The sequence below is a fragment of the Cherax quadricarinatus genome, chromosome 10 (assembly GCF_038502225.1).
Source record: "Cherax quadricarinatus isolate ZL_2023a chromosome 10, ASM3850222v1, whole genome shotgun sequence".
Taxonomy (NCBI): domain Eukaryota; kingdom Metazoa; phylum Arthropoda; class Malacostraca; order Decapoda; family Parastacidae; genus Cherax; species Cherax quadricarinatus.
Genome location: NC_091301.1, coordinates 42,745,496 through 42,766,713, shown reverse-complemented (window position 1 = coordinate 42,766,713; position 21,218 = coordinate 42,745,496). Strand labels below are relative to the sequence as shown.

Below are 21,218 nucleotides of genomic sequence, written 5' to 3'. Positions count from 1 at the left end.
GAAATGTCACCATATCAAAAACAATATACTCAGATCACAACATAATTGAGGTTCAGACATGCATGCGTGGAGCCCCAGACCGACAAAATGAGACTAGTCACGAGGGAGCATTCACCAAATTCAACTTCAATAACAAAAACATAAAGTGGGACCAAGTAAACCAAGTCCTAACCGATATAAGCTGGGAAGATACACTAAGCAACACAGACCCCAACTTATGCCTAGAACAGATTAACTCGGTGGCACTCGATGTATGCACAAGGCTTATTCCTCTAAGAAAAAGGAGGAGTAGATGTAAAATAGAAAGAGACAGGCGCTCCCTTTACAGGCGACGGAAAAGAATAACAGAGCGGCTAAAAGAGGTCAATATATCTGAAATGCGTAGGGAGACACTGGTCAGAGAAATAGCAAGCATCGAACTTAAGCTAAAAGAATCCTTTAGGAGTCAGGAATCGCGGGAAGAACTAAAAGCCATAAATGAAATCGAAAGAAACCCAAAGTATTTCTTCTCCTATGCCAAATCAAAATCGAGAACAACGTCCAGTATTGGGCCCCTACTTAAACAAGATGGGTCCTACACAGATGACAGCAAGGAAATGAGTGAGCTACTCAAGTCCCAATATGACTCAGTTTTTAGCAAGCCGCTAACCAGACTGAGAGTCGAAGATCAAAATGAATTTTTTATGATAGAGCCACAAAATTTGATTAACACAAGCCTATCCGATGTTATCCTGACGCCAAATGACTTCGAACAGGCGATAAATGACATCCCCATGCACTCTGCCCCAGGGCCAGACTCATGGAACTCTGTGTTCATCAAGAACTGCAAGAAGCCCCTATCACGAGCCTTTTCCATCCTATGGAGAGGGAGCATGGACACGGGGGTCGTCCCTCAGTTTCTAAAAACAACAGACATAGCCCCACTCCACAAAGGGGGCAGTAAAGCAATAGCAAAGAACTACAGACCAATAGCACTAACATCCCATATCATAAAAATCTTTGAAAGGGTCCTAAGAAGCAAGATCACCACCCATCTAGAAACCCATCAGTTACACAACCCAGGGCAACATGGGTTTAGAACAGTTCGCTCCTGTCTGTCTCAACTATTGGATCACTACGACAAGGTCCTAAATGCACTAGAAGACAAAAAGAATGCAGATGTAATATATACAGACTTTGCAAAAGCCTTCGACAAGTGTGACCATGGCGTAATAGCGCACAAAATGCGTGCTAAAGGAATAACAGGAAAAGTCGGTCGATGGATCTATAATTTCCTCACTAACAGAACACAGAGAGTAGTCGTCAACAGAGTAAAGTCCGAGGCAGCTACGGTGAAAAGCTCTGTTCCACAAGGCACAGTACTAGCTCCCATCTTGTTCCTCATCCTCATATCCGACATAGACAAGGATGTCAGCCACAGCACCGTGTCTTCCTTTGCAGATGACACCCGAATCTGCATGACAGTGTCTTCCATTGCAGACACTGCAAGGCTCCAAGCGGACATCAACCAAATCTTTCAGTGGGCTGCGGAAAACAATATGAAGTTCAACGATGAGAAATTTCAATTACTCAGATATGGTAAACATGAGGAAATTAAATCTTCATCAGAGTACAAAACAAATTCTGGCCACAAAATAGAGCGAAACACCAACGTCAAAGACCTGGGAGTGATTATTTCGGAGGATCTCACCTTCAAGGACCATAACATTGTATCAATCGCATCTGCTAGAAAAATGACAGGATGGATAATGAGAACCTTCAAAACTAGGGAGGCCAAGCCCATGATGACACTCTTCAGGTCACTTGTTCTATCTAGGCTGGAATATTGCTGCACTCTAACAGCACCTTTCAAGGCAGGTGAAATTGCCGACCTAGAAAATGTACAGAGAACTTTCACGGCCCGCATAACGGAGATAAAACACCTCAATTACTGGGAGCGCTTGAGGTTTCTAAACCTGTATTCCCTGGAACGCAGGAGGGAGAGATACATGATTATATACACCTGGAAAATCCTAGAGGGACTAGTACCGAACTTGCACACGAAAATCACTCACTACGAAAGCAAAAGACTTGGCAGACGATGCACCATCCCCCCAATGAAAAGCAGGGGTGTCACTAGCACGTTAAGAGACCATACAATAAGTGTCAGGGGCCCGAGACTGTTCAACTGCCTCCCAGCATACATAAGGGGGATTACCAACAGACCCCTGGCAGTCTTCAAGCTGGCACTGGACAATCACCTAAAGTCAGTTCCTGATCAGCCGGGCTGTGGCTCGTACGTTGGTTTGCGTGCAGCCAGCAGCAACAGCCTGGTTGATCAGGGGCTGATCCACCAGGAGGCCTGGTCACAGACCGGGCCGCGGGGGCGTTGACCCCCGAAACTCTCTCCAGGTAAACTCCAGGTAATTGCATCAGTCTATTCAAATCATCCTGGAGTGCTCTAGTGTCCTCATTAGAATGAATTGGACAGCCTGTTTTGGTGTCATCAAATTTGCTTATGTTGCTATTTATTCCCTCATTAATGTCGTTTATGTAAATTGTGAACAACGGGCCCAACAATGACCCCTGAGGAACTCCGCTTGTGACGTGCCCCCATTCTGATTTCTCCCCATTTATGCAAACTCTCTGATGCCTATTTGTCAGCCATGCCTCTACCCAGGAAAAAAATTCTCCCATTCCGTGTGCCTTAAGTTTCCTCAATAGCCTCTGATGTGGAACTCTATCGAAAGCCTTACTGAAGTCTATATACACAATATAATATTCATTACCATGATCTACCTCCTCAAACACCTTAGTGAAAAAAGTTAGTAAATTCGTAAGACAGGAACGTCCCTTTGTAAAACCTTGTTGAGATTCATTAATCAATCTGTGCCTATCAAGATGGCTACGAATTGCTTCAGCAATTATTGATTCCATAAATTTTCCCACTATGGAGGTAAGGCTTATTGGTCTATAGTTCGAAGCCAAGGACCTGTCACCTGCCTTGTAAACAGGTATTACATTTGCCATTTTCCACTTATCAGGCACTATGCCAGTTTGTAGTGATATGTTGAAAGGATTAGCCAAAGGTATGCTAAGTTCCTCTTTACATTCCTTTAACACCCTTGCAAACAGTTCATCAAGGCCTGGGGATTTGTTAGGTTTTAGTTTCTCTATTTGTCTGAGGACCATGTCACTAGTTACCGCAATCGTGCATAGTTTATTATCGTCCTGTTCTACATAATCTCTTATTTCAGGAATATCGCTAGCATTTTCCTGGGTGAAAACTGAGAGGAAGTAGGTATTGAAAATTTAATACATATCCTTATCACTGTCAGTGATCTGACTTCTTTATACCTGAAAGAACCCTTTTGGGTTAGTCTTCGAATCTCTTGCGACATTAGCCTCATAATCCTTTTTTGCTTTTCTTATTCCTTTCTTTATCTCTCTCTTCAGTTGAATATATTGAGTTCTTAACTCCCCATCCCCTCTTTTGATACGCCTATATATGCCTCTCTTTTGACCAATGAGATGTTTTAATCTATTGTTCATCCATTTGGTATCATTTTTGTTAGATCTATTTTCCCTACTCGGAATAAAAGTTGTCTGGGCAGCTAGAACTATGCTCTGAAAAACGTCATATTGGCAACCAAGACCACCTACCTGACCCATAGTCAGGTCATCCCAATTTAGCCCACCCAGGTAATTTTTCAGTCCCATGAAGTCGGCCAAGCGAAAATCTGGGACAGATTTGATTGCAGTTATCTGGGTAATTCTATGATATATTGAAACTAAGTGATTTGTGATCACTTTCCCCAAGCTCATCATTAACCTCAAGATTATTAATTAGTGACTCTCTGTTGGCAAGAGCCAAGTCAAGCAGATTGTTTCCTCTAGTTGGTTCTGTCACAACCTGTTCTAAAAAGCAATCCTGAACCGTATCAAGAAAGTCACTAGACTCAAGATTTCCTGTCAAATTGTTCCAATCAATTTGTCTAAAGTTAAAATCTCCCATTATCACAACATTTTCATATCTAGATGCCTTATGAATTTTGTCCCATAACATCATACTGCACTCTCTGCCAAGGTTTGGGGGCCTATAAATCACATCCAGAATTAATTTGTCACGTCCCTCGAGAAACTGTAGCCAGATTCTATGTTCGATGTTTCTAATCTTATATCATGTCTAAGACAACAATTTTATCTGACATACATCGCCACTCCACCACCCTTCCTGTTGACCCTATCAGTGTGGAATAGTTTATAACCCTTTATGCTGCATTCAGAAGGCATTTCTCTATCTTTCAGGTTGAACCAGGTCTCTGTTATACCAATAATATCTATATTACTTACACTTGCAAGTAATCTTAGCTCATCTTAGTCTATTTCTTAGACTCCTACTATTTGTATAATAAACCTTAAGGGAGTTAGTCACTCGTTGCCCTCTACTATCTCTCTTTGTTGATCAATTGATTTGCCATTACTAGCAACTATATTTTGAATATTGTCTTTTAAACATATCCCTGAGGTATCCCGGTAATAACTTCTGTTTTTAACCCTAATGCTGCAGCCTGATTGTTTCCCACAAACACCCATACCTCTATAATCTATCAGTTTAAATTCCTAGACAAGTCATCAATTACCCTCTCAATCGAACTGGCTAATGCAACTACTCCATCCCCAGAGAGATAAATCCTATCCCTTGCATACATATCACATTTGCCAGAGAATATGTCCCAGTTATCAATGAATGGGATTGCAAGTTCCTTGCAGTACCTGTCTAGCCAGCAATTTATACCAATCGTCCTAGACATCCATTCATTGCCCACTCCCTTTCTAGGCAAGATGCTACATATGACTGGGATTCTTCCCTTAGACTTAACTACTTTTATGGCTGACCTGTACTTATCCAGCATCTTCTGTCTTCTGCCCTTCCCAATGTCATTGCCCCCAGCACTAAGACAGATAATGGGCTTGTTCCCATTACCTGCCATAATATTATCCAACCTGCTGACTATGTCACCAACACCAGCTCCTGGAAGGCACACCCTCTGTCTGACCTTTCTGTCTCTGTTACAAAAAGCACGGTCCATATATCTTACCTGAGAATCTCCTACTATTAAAATATTCTTACCTTGATTAGCAGGGGAATCAGTGGTACCTTCAACCTCACTAACCATTGAAGTGCACTCGTCCTGGAGAACAGAGAATCGATTCCCTACCTTCACATCTTCTCTGTTAACCCTCCTTATCTTCCTTCTTCCTGAACTGTGAACCACTTTCCACTTAAAGCGGCTGTCATTCTCACTGCTATTTTCCTCCTATTTTCCTCCTGAAGAAGCAGAACCACCTTCTTAAACACCTGAACCTGAGATTCTAAAGCACTACAACAAGCCATGGTGCTTGGTAACGCCCCACGCTAACTCCCAGAGAGTTTAGGACAGGTATGACCACATGTGACCACTGACCTCAGTGTACACAATTCCCACCAACACCATCACAACCCCCACCACCACCATCACAACCCCCACCACCACCATCACAACCCTTACCACCCATCACAACCCCCACCACCACCATCACAACCCTTACCACCCATCACAACCCCCACCACCATCACAACCCCACCACTCATCACAACCCCCACCACCACCACCCTCACCACCATCACATCCCCCACCACCACCCATCACAACCCCCACCACCACCCATCACAACCCCCATCACAACCCCCACCACCACCATCACATCCCCCATCACAACCCCCACCACCGCCCATCATAACCACCCATCACAACCTTCACAACCTCCCATCACAACCTTCACAACCACCCATTACAACCCTCACCACCACACATCACAACCCCCACCACCACCCCTCACAACCCCCACCACCACACATCATAACCCCCACCACCACCCATCACAACCCCCACCACCAATCACAACCCTCCACGACCAATCACAACCCCCACCACCACCCATCACAACCCCCACCACCACCCATCACAACCCCCACCACCACCCATCACAACCCCCACCACCACACATCACAACCCTCACCACCACCCATCACATCCCCCACCACCACCCATCACAACTCCCACCACCACCCATCACAACTCCCACCACCACCCATCACAACTCCCACCACCACCCATCACAACTCCCACCACCACCCATCACAACCCCCTACCACTACCAATCACAACCCTCACTACCATCCATCACAAACCTCAACACCACCCATCACAACCCACCACCACCCATCACAACCCTCACCACCACCCATCACAACCCCCACCACCACCCATCCCAACCTTTATCACCACCCATCACAACCCACCACCAACCATCACAACCCCCACCACCACCGTCACAACCCCCAACACCGCCCATCACAACTCCCACCACCTATCACAACCCCCACCACCACCCATCAGAACCCCCCACCACCAACCATCACAACCCCCACCACCACGCGTCACAACCCAAAACACCACTCATCACAACCACCCATCACAACCCCCACCACCAATCACATCCCCCAATACCACCCATCACAACCCCCAGCGCAGCCCATCACAACCCTCAGTACCACCCATCGCAACCCTCAGTACCACCCATCACAACCCCCCACCACCACCCATCATAATCCCCCACCACCACGTCCCATCATAACCCCCCACCATCCACCACAACAAGCACCACTACCACAATCCAAACATCCACCACAACAAACACCACTACCACAATCCCACCATCCACCACAACAAGCACCACTACCACAATCCCACCATCCACCACAACAAGCACCACTACCACAATCCCACCATCCACCACAACAAGCACCACTACCACAATCCCACCATCCACCACAACAAGCACCACTACCACAATCCCACCATCCACCACAACAAGCACCACTACCACAATTCCACCATCCACCACAACAAACACCACTACCACAATCCCACCATCCACCACAACAAGCACCACTACCACAATCCCACCATCCACCACAACAAGCACCACTACCACAATCCCACCATCCACCACAACAAGCACCACTACCACAATTCCACCATCCACCACAACAAACACCACTACCACAATCCCACCATTCACCACAACAAACACCACTACCACAATCCCACCATCCACCACAACAGCCACTGCCACCACTGCGACACCTACCATGCCAAACAACCATTAAAATCCACCACCACCATCATAACAACCAATGTTTCCATTTTTATTCATAAATTAGACACATGTGCAACTCTTGGGTACCTTTATTCCTCAATAAAGATACCCAAGAGTTGCACATGTGTCTAATTTATCAACATGTCGGTTCTCTGAACCATCCATCTACAAATATATTTTTATTCAGCTTTGCTACATCAGTTTATTCACTAACATTATCTTTATGCTGTATTTTAAGAAAGCTTTATATATTTACATTGTGATTAGGTTAGGTAAGATTTGTCAGGAAACAGGACAAGTGTTTCTTGACGTGTTTCAGTTATATGAGATCCCCCCATTGGACCTTTTGGTCATTTGACCAAGTCCTTTCGACGGATTACCCATTCACCCCTTTAAAAATTAAAATATACATAGCTTGGTTAACTCTTTGTTAGGTGATAGAGCCGGAGGTGCTGAAGAGTGCGGGTGTCAGCCATCCCCACACCTCTCACTGCTTGCCTAACGGCAAGGTCATGATATCTACCATGGGTGACGCACAGGGCAAAGCCAAAGGTTCTTTCATTACTTTTGACTCTGTCACCTTTGAACATACAGGTTAGTATGTGTTACATGATACCTATTAGTATGTGTTGCATGACACCCGTTAGTATGTGTTACATGACACCCATTAGTATGTGTTGCATGACGCCCGTTAGTATGTTTTGTTTGACACCCGTTAGTATGTGTTGCACGACACCCATTAGTATGTGTTACATGACACCCGTTAGTATGTGTTGCATGACGCCCGTTAGTATGTGTTGCACGACACCCATTAGTATGTGTTACATGACACCCGTTAGTATGTGTTGCATGACGCCCGTTAGTATGTGTTGCACGACACCCATTAGTATGTGTTACATGACACCCGTTAGTATGTGTTGCTTGACACCCGTTAGTATGTGTTGCACGACACCCATTAGTATGTGTTACATGACACCCGTTAGTATGTGTTGCCTAACACCAGTTAGTATGTGTTGCCTAACACCAGTTAGTATGTGTTGCATGATTTAGATTAGATTTTGCCACCGAAGTGGCTAGTTTATTGTGCACCCCATATCCCTCCTGTGGACGGTAACGTAAGAGCATATGGATACACAGAAGGCCTAGGAACTAGGCCCCAAAAGGGTTAACAGGTGTACATTTGGATGTATATCTACATATACATAGAATCAGTAATGATGATAGTCAAGCACAGTATCATAAGTTAGCTTTAGCGCCATTAGGATAGCAAACAATTCAGTTTGTAGTGTAGACGCTCAGTTGGTAATTCTTATGCGTAGTTCAACAAATTTATTATCGTTCTTAACTAGGGAGGTGGCAATAAGAGCAGATGCAGCCCTGCCAGAAGACTCCTGTTTAGATCCATCATTCTTGAGCATTTGCTTTAACAAGTGATTTAAGGAAGGGATTACTAGCAATGAGCTTCTTGGGAGGGACTTGCAGGTATGTGATATTAAATGAAGACATCTTCCATGGAGGAGTGAAAGTGAAATGCTCGTGTCGTCTACAGTGATACAGTTCGTGCAGGTTATAAAACTTAATGCAGTTGCACGTTTTCACAATCCATTTAGATCTATGTGTATTTACTTCTAGAAACTTAGTAAGATTCAGTGTGACAGTCTGGTTCATTTCTCAACATTCTAATACCGAGTAGTGTTAATCTCAACAATCCTATCACTGATACTAGAAATACCAAGCTCCTTCGTCATATTAAGAACCTTTGTAGATTTGGGACACCCAAGAATAATTCTGAGAGCTTCATTTTGCATTAACTCCAAGGGTCGGAAAGAACTTCTCTAACTAATATCAACATGGGAGCAGCATAATCAGTTAAGGACCTAACATAGGCTATGTACATCATTCTCACGATTCTCACATTAACACCATAGTTGGGGTTGTAGCCAGCAACAGCTTTGAGAACATTTAGCATATCTTTGCATTTCTTATTTAATTGTGGTACAGTGGATTTATTAAAGGGCTCATCTGCACCAAGGTATGTGTAAGTTTTAACGTTACTAATGTTTTCACCCTGCAAATAGATGGATGGGGGATGTCGTTTGCTTGTTAATATCTTTGTTTAAAGGAAGATATTATGAGGCCTAATCGATTACAAATTACTTGAACTTCATTAAGAATGGTACTCAACTTCGTATGCCCTGTTGTATGGATCATGTTATCAACATAACTTATTGTTGCATGACACACATTCAACAAATGTAAATAATTTGCTATTATGTACTCTGAATCTGAATGTTTTTTGCATCTTTTAATACTGTCCATTTTCACAGAGCTGTGGGTCACAGTCACAGCAACCAGTGGTTACGCAGCTTTGCAAGCCTTAGACTGATTTGAAAGCACTGATAACATAATGAATATGATTGGCGTTATACACCCAGGCCCGTGGACAAGGATGGACTCAGAGTTTGGGTACGACTACTGGTACCAGCCAGCACGTGATGTTCTTATCTCCAGTGAGTGGGGCTGTCCCACCGCTTACTTCAAAGGATTTAACCCCAAGGATGTCGAGTCTGGTAAGTGATACTTGGAATATTGTGAAAGATCCTTTAGTAAAAGGTTTTTGATACAAGGCACTGGAGCCCCCCTCAGTTTTCTCTAATCAAACCTGATTTCCTCCCTTTCCCCAGATTGTATATATCCTCACATCATGAAGAAAGTCTAGTTCACTAGATTCATGTTGTTTGTAGGATTGGTGGTGTAATGATTAGAGCAATGAGAGCGTTGTGTAGCTTCTCACGGGGATGCACAAGGTGGCGCAGGATCGAGGCTTGGCCAGCCGGAGTTTCGTTAATGCCGTGCCGAATAGGTAAAATTGGTCGCTTAGCAGGAACTCATTTAAAATTAAGTCCTTTCTAAAATTTTCTCTTATACGTTTAAAGATATATTTTTTTAATTTATGTTAATGTAAAAAATAATAATTTTGTACCAAAAGAACCTGTGTGTGTGTGTGTGTGTGTGTGTGTGTGTGTGTGTGTGTGTGTGTGTGTGTGTGTGTGTGTGTGTGTGTGTGTGTGTGTGTGTGTGTCTGTGTGTATGTGTGTGTGTGTGTGTGTGTGTGCTCACCTAGTTGAGGTTGCAGAGGTCGAGTCATAGCTTCTGGCCCCGCCTCTTCACTGATCGCTACTAGGTCACTCTTCCTGAACCGTGAGCTTTATCATACCTCTGCTTAAAGCTATGTATGGATCCTGCCTCCACTACATCGCTTCCCAAACTATTCCACTTACTGACTACTCTGTGGCTGAAGAAATACTTCCTAACATCCCTGTGATTCATCTGTGTCTTCAACTTCCAACTGTGTCCCCTTGTTGCTGTGTCCCATCTCTGGAACATCATGTCTTTGTCCACCTTGTCAATTCCTCTCAGTATTTTGTATGTCGTTATCATGTCCCCCCTATCTCTCCTGTCCTCCAGTGTCGTCAGGTCGAGTTCCCTTAACCTCTCCTCGTAGGACATACCTCTTAGCTCTGGGACTAGTCTTGTTGCAAACCTTTGCACTTTCTCTAGTTTCTTTACGTGCTTGGCTAGGTGTGGGTTCCAGACTGGTGCCGCATACTCCAATATGGGCCTAACGTACACGGCGTACAGGGTCCTCAAGGATTCCTTATTAAGATGTCAGAATGCTGTTCTGAGGTTTGCTAGGCGCACATATGCTGCAGCAGTTATTTGGTTGATGTGCGCTTCAGGAGATGTGCCTGGTGTTTTACTCACCCCAAGATATTTTTCCTTGAGTGAGGTTTGTAGTCTCTGGCCCCCTAGACTGTACTCCGTCTGCGGTCTTCTTTGCCCTTCCCCAATCTTCATGACTTTGCACGTGTGTGTGTGTGTGTGTGTGTGTGTGTGTGTGTGTGTGTGTGTAGAGAGAGAGAGAGAGAGAGTGATGATAACAAATGAGAGAGTGGGAGAGACTTTTTCAACAAATTTTGCTGAAAGAAGAAAAAGTTTTGGAGTGAGGCGAGGCGGAAACACTGGGAAAATGGAAGGAAATTTTTGAGGAACTTTTATACGTTGATGAAAAGGAGGTAGTAATTTTATGCATTGGCCAGAGAGGTATAACGTTCTTTAGGAATGAGGAAGATACAAATGTGAATACGGGGGGGGGGGAGGTGCGTGAGGCTGTGGGCAGACTGAAACGGGGTAAAACAGCTGGGGCTGATGGGATCTAGACAGAAATGTTAAAAGCAGGTGGGACTATACTTTTAGAGAGCTTAGTGCATTAGTTCATTAAAAGTATGAAAGAGGGGAAGGTACCTAGGGACTGGCAGAGAGCGTGCACAGTTTCTTTATATAAAGGCAAAGGGGACGAAAGAGAATAAGAATTATAGGAAAATAAACCTTTTGAGTATACCAGTTAAAGTGTATGGTAGAGATATTAAAAAGTAAAGGATAGGACCAATAGCAGAAGAATAAAGAGGTTTTAGGAAGGGTGGGAGATGTGTAGCCAAGTGTTTACATTGAAACATAAATGAACAGTATTTAGATAAGGGTAAAGAAGTTTTCTCTGCATTATGGATTTAGAATAGGCATTCGATAGGGTGGATAGAGGAGCCATGTGGCAGATGATGTAAATGTATGGAATAGGTGGTAAGTTACTAAATGCAGTAAAAAGTTTTTATGAGGATAGTGAGACTCAAGTTAGGGTGTGTAGGAGAGAGGGAGATTACTTCCCAGTAAAAGCAGGTCTTAGACAGGGATGTGTAATGTCACCATGGTAGGTTACTGAAAGCAGTTACAACTTTTTATGCTCAGGTTAGGGTATGTGGAAGGGAAGGATTTTTTCTGGTAAAAGTTGGCCTTACACAGGGATGCGGGATGTCACCATGGTTGTTTAACATATGTATAGATGGGGATGTAAAAGAAGTAAATGCTAGGGTGTTGGGGAGAGGGGGTGGGGTTAAAATATAAAGAATCTAATACATAGTTACAAAGTGTGAGTTATCACAGTTGCTTTTTGTGGATGATACTGTGATTAAGGGAGATTCTGAAGAGAAGACGCAAAGGTTTGCAGATGAATTTGGAAGGGTATGTAAAAGAAGGAAATTAAAAAGTAAACATAGGAAAGAGCAACGTAATGGGTGACAAAAAATTAGGCAATAAAAGATTGGATATATTGGAAGGAGGAAGAATGGAGGAAGTAAATGTGTTAGCATGTTTGGGAGTGGATTTTGTCAGTGAATGGGTCTGTGAAAGATAAGGTGAACCATAGAATTAACGAGGGAAAAAAATGGGTGGTACATTGAAGTATCTGTGGAGACCAAGAACGATATCCATAGAGGCAAAACGAGAAATGTATGAGCGTATAGTAGTGCCAACACTCGTCTATGGTAATGAGGCATGGGTTGAATGTTGCAGAAAGGAGGAGGCTGGAGGCAGTGGCGATATCGTGTCTGAGGGTAATGTGTGTTTGTTACAACTTTGATGTCGTAACTTAAATAAAATGTTCCTGGCTCCTAAAGGCTGCTCACACTGCTGTCTAGGGGTTATATAATTATACTGAAAAATACAGCAAACCTTGGGCCAGCATGTACTCATATATTATGCTACATTAATTATTATTAGGAAAGAAGGACAAAAACTCACCTATGTAAAAATATATCTATATTAATAGTAATTTATATACAACTTATAACTACTGCAAAAAAACCACCACACTCCAGTTCATATTAATTCACTAGCACACTGCTACTAATGAGTTAAACAAAATAAATGAACATTTATGAACAGGGAGGTTCCATGACAACCCCCCTTTCTGCAGGCTACTTAGCCTGGAAAAACAGATGGGACGTGCAACTATGACCACCCTAGAAAATGCCATGCCCATATGACAACAGGAAAATGCAAACTCCCTTCCTGTAAGCTTTTTCACCCTGAACTGTGTACCTCTTCAGTACAGGAAAGACTGTGCTATAACTTAAATTGCCAGGCATACCATCTAAAGGGGACAAAAAGATACAAAACATCCAGGCCATGGGAAAACCTGGGTAGCCACAGCCACTCAAGAGGGAGAGGTTTTTTAGTGCCAGGAAGGAAAAAAAACTGGCAGGAAATGGCAGAAATCGTACACCAAATCCAGTCATTCCTGGAGTGGAACCACAGTCGATGGCCTCCACTCCAAACCAACAGATACAGATACTAATGCCGGAAAAAAAATCCCCCCCCAGTACCAACAATACCACCAGTCCGATAACATTCTTCTTTGCAAATATACAGGGTCTAAAGCCAGCAACAAACAACAAAATACCTTTCATCCGTGGACTGCTTGCAGAGGCAAAGGCAATGTTCGCGGCTTTCACTGAGACCCACATAAAGGATCACTTGGACAACGAAATATGGATCCCAGGTTACAACCTATACAGATGTGACAGAGTGAACAGGCAAAAGGGGGGGGGTTGGCCTGTACATTGCAGAGTCACTTGTTTGCACAGAACTGCTAAATGCCTCAAATGATGTAGTGGAAGTTTTAGCAGTAAAGGTCGAGAACCAAAACCTAGTCATTGTGATAGTCTACAAGCCTCCGGATGCAACATCCCAGCAATTCCAGGAACAGCTGTTAAAAATTGACCACTGTCTGGAAAACCTTCCAGCTCCTGCACCCAACATCTTGCTCCTGGGGGATTTCAACTTAAGGCACCTAAAATGGAGGAATATAGCAAATAATATTGTTGCAGTAATAACACCAGGAGGCAGCTCTGATGAAAACTCACACTCACGCGAGCTTTTAAATCTCTGCACAAAATTCAATTTAAACCAGCAAATAATAGAGCCTACTAGACTGGAGAATACACTAGACCTCATCTTCACTAACAATGATGATCTGATAAGAAATATCACCATATCAAAAACAATATACTCAGATCACAACATAATTGAGGTTCAGTCATGTATGCGCGGAGCCCCAGACCGACATAATGAGATTAGTCACGAGGGAGCATTCACCAAATTCAACTTCAATAACAAAAACATAAAGTGGGACCAAGTAAACCAAGTCCTAACCGATATAAGCTGGGAAGATATACTAAGCAACACAGACCCCAACTTATGCCTAGAACAGATTAACTCGGTAGCACTCGATGTATGCACAAGGCTTATTCCTCTAAGAAAAAGGAGGAGTAGATGTAAAACAGAAAGAGACAGGCGCTCCCTTTACAGGCGACGGAAAAGAATAACAGAGCGGCTAAAAGAGGTCAATGTATCTGAAATGCGTAGGGAGACACTGGTCAGAGAAATAGCAAGCATCGAACTTAAGCTAAAAGAATCCTTTAGGAGTCAGGAATCGCGGGAAGAACTAAAAGCCATAAATGAAATCGAAAGAAACCCAAAGTATTTCTTCTCCTATGCCAAATCAAAATCGAGAACAACGTCCAGTATTGGGCCCCTACTTAAACAAGATGGGTCCTACACAGATGACAACAAGGAAATGAGTGAGCTACTCAAGTCCCAATATGACTCAGTTTTTAGCAAGCCGCTAACCAGACTGAGAGTCGAAGATCAAAATGAATTTTTTATGAGAGAGCCACAAAATTTGATTAACACAAGCCTATCTGATGTTATCCTGACGCCAAATGACTTCGAACAGGCGATAAATGACATGCCCATGCACTCTGCCCCAGGGCCAGACTCATGGAACTCTGTGTTCATCGAGAACTGCAAGAAGCCCCTATCACGAGCCTTTTCCATCCTATGGAGAGGGAGCATGGACACGGGGGTCGTCCCACAGTTACTATAAACAACAGACATAGCCCCACTCCACAAAGGGGGCAGTAAAGCAACAGCAAAGAACTACAGACCAATAGCACTAACATCCCATATCATAAAAATCTTTGAAAGGGTCCTAAGAAGCAAGATCACCACGCATCTAGAAACCCATCAGTTACACAACCCAGGGCAACATGGGTTTAGAACAGGTCGCTCCTGTCTGTCTCAACTATTGGACCACTACGACAAGGTCCTAAATGCACTAGAAGACAAAAAGAATGCAGATGTAATATATACAGACTTTGCAAAAGCCTTCGACAAGTGTGACCATGGCGTAATAGCGCACAAAATGCGTGCTAAAGGAATAACAGGAAAAGTCGGTCGATGGATCTATAATTTCCTCACTAACAGAACACAGAGAGTAGTCGTCAACAGAGTAAAGTCCGAGGCAGCTACGGTGAAAAGCTCTGTTCCACAAGGCACAGTACTCGCTCCCATCTTGTTCCTCATCCTTATATCCGACATAGACAAGGATGTCAGCCACAGCACCGTGTCTTCCTTTGCAGATGACACCCGAATCTGCATGACAGTGTCTTCCATTGCAGACACTGCAAAGCTCCAGGCAGACATCAACCAAATCTTTCAGTGGGCTGCAGAAAACAATATGAAGTTCAACGATGAGAAATTTCAATTACTCAGATATGGTAAACATGAGGAAATTAAATCTTCATCAGAGTACAAAACAAATTCTGGCCACAAAATAGAGCGAAACACCAACGTCAAAGACCTGGGAGTGATCATGTCGGAGGATCTCACCTTCAAGGACCATAACATTGTATCAATCGCATCTGCTAGAAAAATGACAGGATGGATAATGAGAACCTTCAAAACTAGGGAGGCCAAGCCCATGATGACACTCTTCAGGTCACTTGTTCTATCTAGGCTGGAATATTGCTGCACACTAACAGCACCTTTCAAGGCAGGTGAAATTGCCGACCTAGAAAATGTACAGAGAACTTTCACGGCGCGCATAACGGAGATAAAACACCTCAATTATTGGGAGCGCTTGAGGTTCCTAAACCTGTATTCCCTGGAACGCAGGAGGGAGAGATACATGATTATATACACCTGGAAAATCCTAGAGGGACTAGTACCGAACTTGCACACGAAAATCACCCACTACGAAAGCAAAAGACTTGGCAGACGATGCACCATCCCCCCAATGAAAAGCAGGGGTGTCACTAGCACGTTAAGAGACCATACAATAAGTGTCAGGGGCCCGAGACTGTTCAACTGCCTCCCAGCACACATAAGGGGGATTACCAACAGACCCCTGGCAGTCTTCAAGCTGGCACTGGACAAGCACCTAAAGTCAGTTCCGGATCAGCCGGGCTGTGGCTCGTATGTTGGTTTGCGTGCAGCCAGCAGCAACAGCCTGGTTGATCAGGCTCTGATCCACCAGGAGGCCTGGTCTCAGACCGGGCCGCGGGGGCGTTGACCCCCGGAACTCTCTCCAGGTAAACTCCAGGTACAGTGGAAACGTTAAATACGCTCCAAAACACAGCCCTTCCCCCCCGCATGCTAGGGCTCTACAAATAAACATGAGAGCACTTAAACACAAACACCTATGGTATATACTAAAAAACTTAACAAAATTACTTACTCAAACTAACACCAACCCGTGATTACTTCACCCAGCTGCGTTCCTACACATACTGAACTAAACACGCCTCTCATTTGCTCCTGTCCTGGCCACTGCCTGACAGGAATAAAATGCGTTTGCTTTCAGTTCAATCCCAGAACTGTTATACAAAATATTTTTTCTGCATGTCACTGCGCAACAGTAGTATGAATATTATACGGAGAAATTATGGTTTGGAGACAGGAAGCTCAGGGTTACTAAAAGTATTATCCAGGAGCTGAGGTGGACTTGTTGAGATGGTTAGGACACTTAGAAAGTAAGCAGCAAAATAGGATGACTTGGAGGGCATATAAATCTGTAGTCGAGGGAAGGCGGGGTTGAGGTCATCCTAAGAAAGGTTGGAGGGAGAGGGTAAAGGAGGTTTTGCATGTGAGGGTTTTAGACATTCAGGAGGCATTTGTGAGCATGTTAGACAAGAGTGAGGGGAGGCAAGTGAAGTTTACGACTTGACGTGCTGTTGGAGTGTGAGCAAGGTAATATTTATGAAGGGATTCAGATGAAATTAGTTAGCCGGTTCTTTTTGGTACAAAATTATTAATTTTTACATTAACATAAAAATAAATATATCTTAAAACGTATAAGAGAACATTTTAGAAATGACTTAATTTTTAAAGAGTGCTTGCTAATTGAGTTTTACCTATTCAGCATGACATATATATATATATATATATATATATATATATATATATATATAAATAAAAAATATATATATATATATATATAGATAAAATATATATATATATATATATATCTTTTGTGTATATATATATATATATATATATACATATATTTTATGTATATATATACATATATTTTATGTATATATATATATATATATATATATATATATATATATTTTATGTATATATATATATATATTTTATGTATATATATATATATATTTTATGTATATATATATATATATATTTTATGTATATATATATATATATTTTATGTATATATATATATATATATATATATTTTATGTATATATATATATATATATATATATATATATATATATATATTTATGTATATATATATATTTTATGTATATATATATATATATATATATATATATATATGTATATATATATATATATATATATATATATATATATATATATATATATATATATATATATATATATATATATATATATATATATATATATATGTATATATATATATATATATGTATATATATATATATATATATATATATATATTTTATGTATATATATATATATATATATATATATATATTATGTATATATATATATATATTTTATGTATATATATATATATTTTATGTATATATATTTTATGTATATATATATATTTATGTATATATATATATATTTATGTATATATATATATATATTTTATGTATATATATATATTTATGTATGTATATATATATATATATTTTATGTATATATATATATATTTTATGTATATATATATATATGCAATAAGATCACAGTAAACAGGTGATTTCAGAATATGCAAAACAACCACTCTGAAAGAATAGAGAAATTCCAAGCGCTTTCGTGACTACTCACATTATCAAGGAACTATGAAAGTAAAGCATCCAAGGAAGCTATATAAGGGGTCTGGTCGGCACCTCACTATCAGATCCCACAACGGTTTAAACACGTGACGCGCGGCGAGCCAACTTGGAAAGGTCCTTGGCACAACTCACCCCACAAACTATTCTACCCAAGAAATAAGAAATTTTAAAGATTATTTGTCCAGTGTATTATTAAATTCTTCCCAAATTCTATTAATTATAAATGGATCTAATTTATATAAACCAAAGGAAATATTCATATTATTGTCAAAACTGCTTTTTATGAAACAAGATTCAATTATATTCCTGTCGACCATGGACTTGCTTGATACTACTTTCTCAACTTTTTGAAAATCAATTGGATGGTTAAAATCTCTTACATGAATAAATAGAGCATTGGAATCTTGTCCAGTTCTAATGCTATATTTATGTTGTTTTAATCTTAGTTCGAGATTTTTACCAGTTTGACCGTAATAAACTTTATCGCAAATTTTACAAGGAATCTTATAGACACATCCATCAGCATTTTGGGGGGAATTCTTTATCAAAAGTTTTTTTACTGTATCGAGATTTTTGAATACAACTTTAATATTAAAAGTCTTAAGAAGAGAAGGCATATCAACCAAGTTTTCATGGTAAGGGAGAACCAACATATTTTTATTTGAATAAGGCTGGTTGTCCCTTTTTGGATTGTAAAAAGTATTTCTGGCAACTTTAAAAGATTTATCAATTACATTTCTTGGGTATTTTAAATCATTACCTATTTCATAAATTTTGGATATTTCCTCATCTATGAACTCAGGACTACAAATTCGTAAAGCTCTCAGAAACATTGATGAGAAAACAGACAGTTTGACTCTATCTTGATGCGAGGAATAATAGTGGACATAGGAACAGTTATTAGTAGGTTTTCTGTAAATTTTAAATTTGAATTCATTATTACCCTTAATAATTAAAACATCTAGAAAAGGCAATGAGTTATTTTCTTCAAACTCAACAGTAAAGTTTATTGAATGGGCTAAGCTATTTAATTTTCCAAGGAAATGGTGTATATCTACATTTTTGGGCATAAGACACAAAATATCATCAACATATCTGAACCATTTAGCTCTATTAGGGAGGATTGTGTTAAGTAACCTTGTTTCAAAAAATTCCATGTATAGGTTACTAAGAACAGGTGAAAGAGGATTTCCCATTGCCATACCAAACTTCTGAGTGTAAAATTTATCATTAAATACAAATTTTGCATCAACAATGCAAAGTTTAATAAGTTTAATGATAGTAGGAACTGGCAATGGTAAATCATAGTTAACGAGTTCTTCAGATAAGAAACTTAATAAATCATCAACAGGAACTTTCGTAAACAAGGAAGTAACATCAAAACTAACCATGTTAAAATCATTTAGGTCAGTCAAGGAGCTTAATTTATCAACCAAGTCTATGTTGTTTTTAACATTAAAGTTAGAAATTTTGCCAACAATAGGGCTCAAAATATCAACAAGCCATTTGGATAATTTATATGAAACTGACCCTATGGAGCTAATAATTGGTCTGACTGGATTCCCTGGTTTGTGTGTTTTTATTAGTCCATACATGTAAGGCAAAGATGGATTAGTGGAAGTAAATTGTTTGACTAATTCATCTTTGCCTTTCAGTAGAAGTTTTATTGTTTTATTGAAATTGCTGTTAACGGTTTCTAGGGGATTTTTCCTAAGTTTAGAATAGGTTTCAGTATCATCTAAGAGATTATTCATTTTTTCTTGGTAATCATTTTCTTTCATAATTACTATTGCATTTATTTTGTCTGCTTTAGTAAGGCGCAAATTTTTATTGTTATTAAGTGTATCATAAGACTTAAAGAATCTTTGAGGGCAATTGGGAATGTTTGGTTTTAACATAGAGCTATATACCATTCCTTTACTAATATTAATTTCATCAGAGGATAAATCAGAAAATTTTTCAAAGTTACAAAAGGCTTTTGCAATTTCAACATTATTAAGTTTTTTTGAAGTTGCAAAACTTAAGCCAAAACCTAGAGCAGCAGTTGTATGTTTGTCTAAAATTTCATCTGATAAGTTAATTACAAAATTGTTATTAGCATGCTTTGTCCAATCACTGGGTGAGTCACCCAGCTCCCGTTTTCTTTGGGTGTCCGCTGGGTGAGCGCCCGTTTTCTTTTGGGTGAACGCTGGGTGAGCGCCCGTTTTCTTTTGGCTGCCCATTCTCTGTGATTGAGTCTGGAGGGACTCATTTATACTGATTTATATTGTAAAACACTAGTTTTACAGCTTTTTTCGAAGGACCTTGGCTCATAGGTTATTTGTACACTGTAGTACAACATATTTGGACCACAGTGTGGTCTTTATCCGGTTCGAGCACGACCAAAACTCTGTTGAGAATTTGGCCTTACCTGCTGTGTTTATTATATATATATATATATAATGAACACTTAGCTGATAAATGACAGCAAATCGTCTACACAGCCGCCCCTGCAGACGAGGTCTAGAAGCTGTCGAAACCATCACAACAGTGGGCTGTCAAGAGATACAATTTGTAAGTATAAATTACCCCTAGGGGGTGTTATGCCAGCATATTTCATTCGATGATGGCTGACGAATACTTACTTGTTTGGACTCAAAAGTCCACACCTTACTGCCGATTATAGGTTGATTACAAACTCCTTGTGACTCAAGAATTGCGCAATCCCCCGATCTACAAGAAATTCGTAACATACCTTGCTCTTTGTAACGTGAGCTATGGTGTTCTCAACACCTTCGACAGATATCGGTGACTTGATAGAAGCTGAAGTGTCCTTGGATGTCCACGTCTTCCATTGTCTAGGAAACGCACACTGGTACACTATGTTCCACAAGATTCGTCTTTATTGTTCACAATGTATCACAAGAGAAGCTGATCACACTTCTCTTAAGAGTTTATTGTGTTTTGTGAGACACTTTATTCACACTAACGCACAGCTCAGTGTCCTTTGCTGGTTATCCTGGCGTCAGT

At 40.7% G+C, this 21,218-nt stretch overlaps 1 protein-coding gene across 1 annotated transcript in view; it reads left to right on the top strand.

Annotated features, from left to right (window-relative positions):
- The window catches only part of LOC128688050 (methanethiol oxidase), a 183,983-nt gene that overhangs the window by 118,708 nt on the left and 44,057 nt on the right, over positions 1-21,218 (top strand). The window contains exons 4-5 of the mRNA XM_070083799.1: positions 7,620-7,779; positions 9,621-9,755. Of these exons, the coding sequence (XP_069939900.1) occupies positions 7,620-7,779; positions 9,621-9,755 (295 nt within the window). The remainder of the gene's footprint in view (positions 1-7,619; positions 7,780-9,620; positions 9,756-21,218) is intronic.